General features: G+C 39.4%; 2 protein-coding genes across 4 annotated transcripts in view; both read left to right on the top strand.

The window, feature by feature from the left end:
- The window catches only part of LOC104804015 (casein kinase 1-like protein 3), a 4,047-nt gene extending 3,492 nt beyond the window's left edge, over positions 1 to 555 (top strand). For both annotated transcript variants that reach the window (XM_010528149.2, XM_010528148.2), the window contains exons 15-16: positions 1 to 113; positions 215 to 555. In XM_010528149.2, coding sequence (XP_010526451.1) covers positions 1 to 96 — 96 coding nt within the window. In that variant the 3' untranslated portion in view covers positions 97 to 113; positions 215 to 555. The remainder of the gene's footprint in view (positions 114 to 214) is intronic.
- Positions 556 to 3,421: 2,866 nt separating this feature from the next.
- LOC104804013 (protein phosphatase 2C and cyclic nucleotide-binding/kinase domain-containing protein) overlaps positions 3,422 to 8,028 on the top strand; it is a 6,162-nt gene continuing 1,555 nt past the window's right edge. The window contains exons 1-11 of one of the 2 annotated variants that reach the window (XM_010528147.2): positions 3,422 to 5,062; positions 5,169 to 5,300; positions 5,403 to 5,633; positions 5,747 to 5,872; positions 6,157 to 6,219; positions 6,386 to 6,468; positions 6,590 to 6,821; positions 6,901 to 7,217; positions 7,300 to 7,387; positions 7,471 to 7,537; positions 7,643 to 7,923. In XM_010528147.2, the coding sequence (XP_010526449.1) occupies positions 4,007 to 5,062; positions 5,169 to 5,300; positions 5,403 to 5,633; positions 5,747 to 5,872; positions 6,157 to 6,219; positions 6,386 to 6,468; positions 6,590 to 6,821; positions 6,901 to 7,217; positions 7,300 to 7,387; positions 7,471 to 7,537; positions 7,643 to 7,923 (2,676 nt within the window). In that variant the 5' untranslated portion in view covers positions 3,422 to 4,006. The remainder of the gene's footprint in view (positions 5,063 to 5,168; positions 5,301 to 5,402; positions 5,634 to 5,746; positions 5,873 to 6,156; positions 6,220 to 6,385; positions 6,469 to 6,589; positions 6,822 to 6,900; positions 7,218 to 7,299; positions 7,388 to 7,470; positions 7,538 to 7,642; positions 7,924 to 8,028) is intronic. The other variant, XM_010528146.2, reaches the window with a different exon arrangement.

The following is an 8,028-nucleotide window of genomic DNA, read 5'->3' as shown; positions in this document are numbered from 1 at the left end:
CCTGCTGATGCTGAACCCTCAAATCCTGGGTACGGGAGTGGAAATAGAACTGGTGGGTGGACCTCTTCATTTCACAATGTCTCTTCGGCCAAGTGATGATGTAAAAGAAAAAGGTAGTTTTCCGATGTGTCCGAGCAAGATTGTGCGATATTGATGTGAATCATGCCTTTAGAAGAAGATAGATCAACTAATTCCTGATTTCTTCTATATATAGTTGCGGAGATTCGATAACGACATCCTTGGGTTGAACAAGGATATGCCAATCCTGTGTATATTGTCGAGGAATGCCTGCTGCCGAGGCAGTGATGGAAGCTGCGGATAATGGAAAGAATACAATGTGTAATTTCTCGATGAACGCATCTGTGTGTTTCTCTGAAGGCGGTTTCAAACAAGGCATGAAGTGTATGTTTGTTTGCTTTCATTCCGATGTCATAAACAGCTTGCTCACCTTGTATAAAATTTCGCACCAGTCTGTATTTTTTTTTTTTTGTTTTGTGATCCATTCCCATCGGTGTATACTATTCTTATGTTCATATTCTTGAATCCAAGTCATCACAAGGTTTGTTTCTTGACTAAACATGGCATGTGGTGATGCTCAGACGCAGCTTTATGGTGTAAAATGAGTTATACGTTAATCAGTAGCAACATTCTTTGCAGAAACCGCAGGACCCCCCAGCTTGAAGAAGATGTCTTCAAGGCGTTGGGAGCAATCTTTTCTGTCAGAGAAACCAGGTTTGATCTGTTTTTCCTTTCCAGGTTTATGGGAACTCGATCTCCAAGATAACATGGACAGTGATTCAGAAAAAAAAAAAAAAAAAAAAAAGGGGTTAGCTGTAAGGTTTGCAGATGTCATGAATTCAGATGCAAAATTTGTTCTGTTGGGCATGTTAGTTTGGAAGATGTTTCTTAGTCGGGAGAAGAGATCTTTAGGGTTTGCTTTCAGACATTGATCTCAGGAGGCAGGAGCTGGTCTTTTCTGGGGGAACCCTTTGTATAGTTCCCACTGCGTTTTGCGTTTTGCGTTTTGCGTTTTGCGTTTGTCTAATAATAATAATTCGGTTGTCCTTGGGATTCGCAGGTCTGTGGTTTTTGCTTCGTGGTCTCTCTCTCACACACGTGGTTGAAGGCATAAGGTGTGTGTTGTTTTCACATAAATATGAATAAAGCAGCACAGATAGATTCACTTGTCTATATATGTTTGTGAAAAAGACCAATTTATAAATAAATAAATAAATATATATATATATATATAAAATAAGTTTGACTGAACAAGAAACCTTCACGACATGTCTTCAATGGGGTGCCAAAGCTGTCGGTCCAATTTCCATCCAAACATACGCACCCTCCCTGCTCCCAGACGATACGCATGCATACCCATCACAAAACGATCAAGGATCAAATTTCATACAATATTTGAATGATTTTTCATATGCTCTTCGTATTTTTTTTTTCTTTATTGTATGATAATTACATTCTTCTAACCGAATGTTTTTGAAAGTTAGAGTTTTGAATAAATTGTAATGAAAAAAATTACATTATAAATGCGTGGATGCGCAACAGACAGGTGGGTGAGGGAGCTTTCACATTTTCATGTGGACGACCTTCGTTTGACATCTGCTGACGTGTCACTCCGGATAAGGTTCTTGCTTCTCTTTTACGTCTTTCGGACCTCTCGGCCCCCAATTATTATTATTATTGTTATTGTTTTTTTCTTTCCAAATTCCAATTTATTACTTTTGTGCATACATGATACATACGTACCTATACATACACATACACACATGTAAACATTGAAATGAACATAGCTTTCTTTTGGTGTCTTCTCGACTAATATTAGTTAGAAATGATATATATATATATATATATATTATATAATATTGAGAAATCCATGAAATTAATAATTTTATATGATAACGAGGAGAAAAGGTGTGTGAGATATTAAATAATGGAAACCGCACCAATCAAAGGGGTAATTTAATGAGAAGCGACGTGAGGGGCCATTTCGCATTCACGAATAATAGAAATGCCTTTTTACGTAATCATATAATAAAAAATTCCCAACGTGGTTGCCGTTTTCATCTCCCCTTCTCTTTTTTTTTTTCAATTTCAATTATAATAAGTTGGTTTCATGCTATAATAAAGCATGAACTGGATAACAACATCAATATACATTAATTAGATTTTGCATATATATATATATATAGCAAATCTTAGTTTTAAATTCATCTTGGGATGTATATATGCACACACACCATTGTCTCGAGTAATATATATAATCAAACGATAGATCATCAAATACTTAACACACCTATATATATATGTACACAATCATTACAACCTTTTAGATGCCTTTTTTTTGGAAACTTAGAGGGAATGATTACATAATTTACATTATGAAAATTCCTGTCAAATCTGATAGTCCCGACTGACGTTATTATGTGAAAGCTGCCTTTATCAGCCTATATTATTCTAGCATTCACACCTATATATATATATATATATGCACATAGTAATCTAAGATACAAATCGGCAGAAAGCGTGATACATATATATATATATATATAGAGAGAGAGAGTTTGGAGTATATATATAATTATATATATATATATAGAGAGAGAGTTTGGAGTCTTAGGGCACATGCAATGATTCATCTCCCTTGCCACAAACTTCAGTTTCTAAAGACTGATCCGGTTACCAACTTACCAACATAATTTCAACGCTCTTCTCAAGGCTATGTATACATATGTATATATATATATAGCAGTAATAGATATATTTTATAGAGACAAATGTAATTTTAATACGGAAATATTTAGGAATTTTATTTAAAATTTTATAAAGATTTTAAATTTTAAATTAAAAAAAAAAACAATGGGGGCTGTGACCCATTTCAATTCAAATGGATCCGCCCATGTGCGTACGGATATGGCGTTCGTCGTTGCCATTTCTCCACATAAATTGGTTTGGACACTTTTGTCTAGATATCAAAGAGGCATGTATCAATGAGGCATTCTCTGTATAAAAATGAAAAAAAAATAAATATAGCCATTATATCGCTAATTGTATTTAACAAATATACATTCTTTACCCTCAACATACTTTATAAAAAATTTAAAATTTAATTATAAACAGTTTAACCAAGAATCCCAAGACGCATACGATTATATTATTGATTAATGGTAAAGTTGAATTGAACAAACAAAAATAATAACTAAACATACATATAGTGGTGAAAGCTGAAAGGTCACGAACATTTGTTTAGTGATCAATCACAGTTCACAAGTGGGTAGGCAAGCACACTACGCACCCCACCCATCACCTCCGTATCCTTCTAAAATACGCCGGTGTTTGGTTTTGTAAAAAAAATTGTTTTTTATTAAATCCTTGTCGTGAAGGAGACATGAGTCTTTCCATCGAATCATCGATCGCTCTTTCGGTACTTTGATTGTTCCATGGCCATTGCCTCTATATATCATTAAACAAATAAAATACTTATTTTCACGTCTCTAGAGACTAGAATTATTTTAAGTTTCTTATCAACCCTTTTTTTTTACTAATTTATTTTAATTTATTGGCTGCAACGGGTTCCTTCGTGGAGTGGATCGAGAACTCGTGTTTCGGAGGTTATCTCGATTCGAAAATCAGATTTTGAAGTATGTTTTCCGGTTTTTTCTCTGAGATTTTTGTCAAATTCGAATAATTTCCGGTTCTCTACGCGACTGTCAGATTCAGTAGTAGCTCAGGAAGATCCGTCTCCAGTTCCATTTCCATCTGGTGAAAAGGGTTTCAGAAGGATCTGCAATGGGTTTCCCAGCGATATTCTGCCGTCTTTTCGACTTTTCTGGGAAAAGTTTGTAGCTTTCTAGGAAAATGGCGAGGCTTCGAAGAATTCGGTTGCTCTCTGGCAGTCTCTGATTACCAGCCGGTCGTGGTGAAATTTCGATCAGTGGATCAGTTTGCTGGGGATTCTGCCATCTGGGTTTGCTTCTGCTCGTCTGTTTCAGTAATGGGTTGTGCCTATTCGAGAACTTGCATTGGTCAGATTTGCGCAACGAAAGAGGATAGCATCAGGGAACCACAGCAGCGGCAGAATCCGGCGGGAGGCGGAGACCCCTCGGCGGCGGAGATTCCGGTGTTCAACTTTCCTTCCGATGTGCCGGAGGCCGAAATCGGAGACGAAATTCATCAGCTGAGCTTGAGCAGGGACCAGGAATGGGGAATCACCAGGCTTTCCAGGGTTTCAGCTCAGTTTCTACCGCCGGATGGATCAAGGATTGTGAAGGTACCGTCTTGTAACTATGAACTGAGATACTCGTTCTTGTCTCAAAGAGGGTATTATCCTGATGCTCTGGATAAGGCCAATCAGGATAGTTTTGCGATCCACACTCCCTTTGGGACCAGCCCAGATGATCATTTTTTCGGGGTGTTCGATGGGCATGGCGAGAATGGTGCTCAGTGCTCGCAGTTTGCGAAACGTAAGTTGTGTGAGAATCTTCTTAGGCACGGTAGGTATCATGTAGATGCTGCAGAGGCTTGTTATTCTGCATTTCTGGCCACGAATTCTCAGTTACATGCTGATATTCTAGACGACAGTATGAGTGGGACGACGGCCATTACTGTTTTGGTTAGAGGTAGAACATTATTCGTGGCGAATACGGGTGATTCAAGGGCTGTTTTAGCCGAGAAAAGAGGAGGGGATACCGTAGCTGTAGACTTGTCTATTGATCAGACACCGTACCGGTCCGATGAGCTTGAAAGAGTTAAGCTTTGTGGAGCTAGGGTTCTTACACTGGACCAGATTGAGGGTCTGAAAAATCCTGATGTCCAGTGCTGGGGAACTGAGGAAGGTGACGATGGTGACCCTCCAAGACTGTGGGTGCCCAATGGAATGTACCCAGGAACAGCTTTTACAAGGAGTATCGGCGATTCTATTGCAGAATCAATCGGTGTTGTGGCTAATCCTGAGATTGCTGTTGTCGAGCTTTCACCTGACAATCCTTTCTTTGTGCTTGCCAGTGATGGAGTATTCGAGTTTCTCTCTAGTCAGACTGTCGTTGACATGGTAAGGTATTCTAGTCAGACCATCGTTCTTATCTGAATTCACTTCATAAGCTTGCTAAGATTGTTATAGTGTCCATAAACGTGCGTTTTCTTTTTCTTATTTTCAGGTTGCAAAACATAAGGATCCTCGTGATGCTTGTGCTGCAATTGTTGCTGAATCGTACAGGTTGTGGCTGCAGTATGAAACTCGTACAGATGATATAACTGTGATAGTTGTGCACATTGACGGGTTAACAGATGTAAGAGAGCTTCTTTTTACACTGTCTGTTAATGTCCATTGAAGCAGAACTTCTTCTACAGTAATGGCGGTTACTGAGAATTAAAATTTTTGTTTCTTCCAGAGTTCTCCGACTCAGTTTTCGAGTACAGGAACTGTGCTTCGACCTCCTATTCCACAAATTGTAGAGTTGACGGGTTCAGAATCTCCTTCAACCTTCAGCTGGAACTCTAGGAACCAACGTGTGAGGAATGATCTATCTCGGGCTAGAATCCGTGCCATTGAGAGTTCTTTAGAGAACGGAAATGTTTGGGTTCCTCCATCTCCGGCTCATAGGAAAACTTGGGAGGAAGAAGTAATAGTTGTTGTTTTGTTCTTCTTCTGCTTTTACCAGTTCTTTTTCCACTCGGGAAATTCCTCTTGAATTCTTGGTCTTTACAACTAAAAAGCGCGACATTCTTGTTGCAGGCACACATTGAGAAAGTACTCCATGACCATTTCCTCTTCAGGAAACTCACTGACTCCCAATGCCAGGTTTTGTTGGATTGCATGCAGAGAATTGAAGTTCAGCCAGGGGACATTGTTGTTAAACAGGTTAGTGACTTGATCCCTCGGACTTTTTCCCCGTCTTTGACAAGATGGGTCTCAGTGCTTTTTCTAGCAAATGGGATTAATAGTGATTCTTTGCTGTGGTTATATTATAATATCAAATGTGAACTTTAGGGGGAAATTTTAGTAGTTCAAAGGTGGAAAATGCCGTGAAATGTATGTTGCCTGCAAGAATGGAGGAAGCATATTTCTTCTTCAGTTGCATACGTTGCTTAAGGACATTTGTGAACAAACCGATATCGTTCTTACTTGTGTTTATTCTTTTGCAGGGTGGTGAAGGAGATTGCTTCTATGTTGTCGGTAGTGGAGAATTTGAGGTCTTGGCAACTCAGGTTTGTTTCAATCGTCAGCTTCATTGGATTTTTGCAAGCATCTTTTTAGCGTTATCGGCTACTTTTTCTAGCTCCATGGCTGTATTTCTTTAATGTGTTCTTCCAGTATAAACATGTAATCATTCATAGCCTCTATGAGTTGTTCATAACTGGCAATGTATGTCAGGAAGAAAAGAATGGAGAGGTGACCAGGGTTTTGCAACGGTATACGGCTGAGAAGCTATCGTCCTTTGGTGAACTTGCCTTGATGTAAGTCCTCTACCTTCTCGATATTCCAACCACTAAACTCCATTAATGAGTTTTTTTCCTTGTTTTATGGTAAATTTAGAGAAAGAAATGCAGTTTCTTACGAAATGTGATGATGGTTCAGGCATAACAAGCCACTTCAGGCTTCTGTCCGAGCAGTCACACATGGGAACTTGTGGGCTTTGAAACGAGAAGATTTCCGGGGAATTCTAATGTCTGAGTTTTCAAACTTGGCATCCTTGAAGCTTCTTCGATCTGTCGATCTTCTTTCCCGTCTTACGATTCTACAACTGAGCCATGTTGCCGGGTCTCTTTCAGAAGTTTCCTTTTCAGACAGACAAACAATTGTTGACAAGGTGAAGTTTAATTTGCTGTTCTTGAAGAAAAATGTCTGCTTTAACAAACTATTTCTTATGCCCGTCTTGTATTTTGCAGAGAGAAGGGCTTCAAGGGCTGTATGTTATTCAGAAGGGGATTGTGAGAATCACTTTCACTGCAGATTTATTGGAGAGTCCAAATGTATCGAGCCTTAAGACCGATATCCCGAAAGGGGATGAGAATTTGCAGACCGGAACAGAGATCTCCATAGAAAAGCGAGAAGGAAGCTCCTTTGGTGAATGGGCTCTTCTCGGTGAGCTTAAAGGTTCTGTTACTGCAATTGCAGTGGGTGATGTTGTCTGTGTCGTTTTAACAAAGGAGAAGTTCGATTCAGTCATCGGGCCATTGACAAAGCTTTCGGAGGATGATCACAAGTATTGACTCTAACCATTTTCCTCACATTCCCGGTTTTGTAATCGAGACATTCATGGAATGGTTTCATTTAATTTTGTCTAGGTCGAGACATTCTTCTTTTGATCTCTCCAAGGAATCTGGAAAAAGCATTGATTCTACAGCTCTTGCTAAAGTCGCCATTGCAGACCTGGTAAGCTTAGCTATGCCCTTTTCGTTAGTCACAACCCGGAGAAGTTCATCCCTTTTACTTAAAGATCTGTTTTTTTTTTGTAGGAATGGAGAACATGTTTGAGTTCAACAGACTGCAGCGAAATCGGGCTCGTACATTTGAAGGACAAAGGTTGGTTTCACATGTTGGAATACCCGGAAAAGAAGTGAACTTTCAAGTTCAACAATTGTATATTATTTATATATCTTCTCTTCTGAATTTTGTGTGGCCAATCAGAAAATATGCTCAGCTTGAAAAGATTTTCGAAGCAGAAGGTGAAGATGCTGGGAAAGGAGGCACAAGTGTTGGGAGAGAAGAATCTGATGAAGAACACGATAAAGCCTTCGGCTTTTGTTCCAGAAGTTCTATGCACTTGCGCTGACGAAACATATGCTGCCATCTTACTGAACACTTGTCTTGCTTGCCCTCTATCATCTCTTCTTCATTCCCCGCTCGATGAGTCATCTGCCCGTTTCATTGCCTCCTCACTCGTGATCACATTTGACGATATTCACAAGGTTAGATTTTGTCCTGATTATCTCTCATTTGCTTTTCTGGTCCTGGATGACATCAAGATCTTAACTTGACTACCCCCCCCCCCCCCCCCCGCACCTCTCACGGTG

The sequence above is a fragment of the Tarenaya hassleriana genome, unplaced genomic scaffold (genome assembly GCF_000463585.1).
Source record: "Tarenaya hassleriana unplaced genomic scaffold, ASM46358v1 Cleome9, whole genome shotgun sequence".
In the NCBI taxonomy this organism is placed as follows: domain Eukaryota; kingdom Viridiplantae; phylum Streptophyta; class Magnoliopsida; order Brassicales; family Cleomaceae; genus Tarenaya; species Tarenaya hassleriana.
Note: the sequence above shows the minus strand (reverse complement) of the source record. Positions and strands in the feature narration are given on the sequence as shown.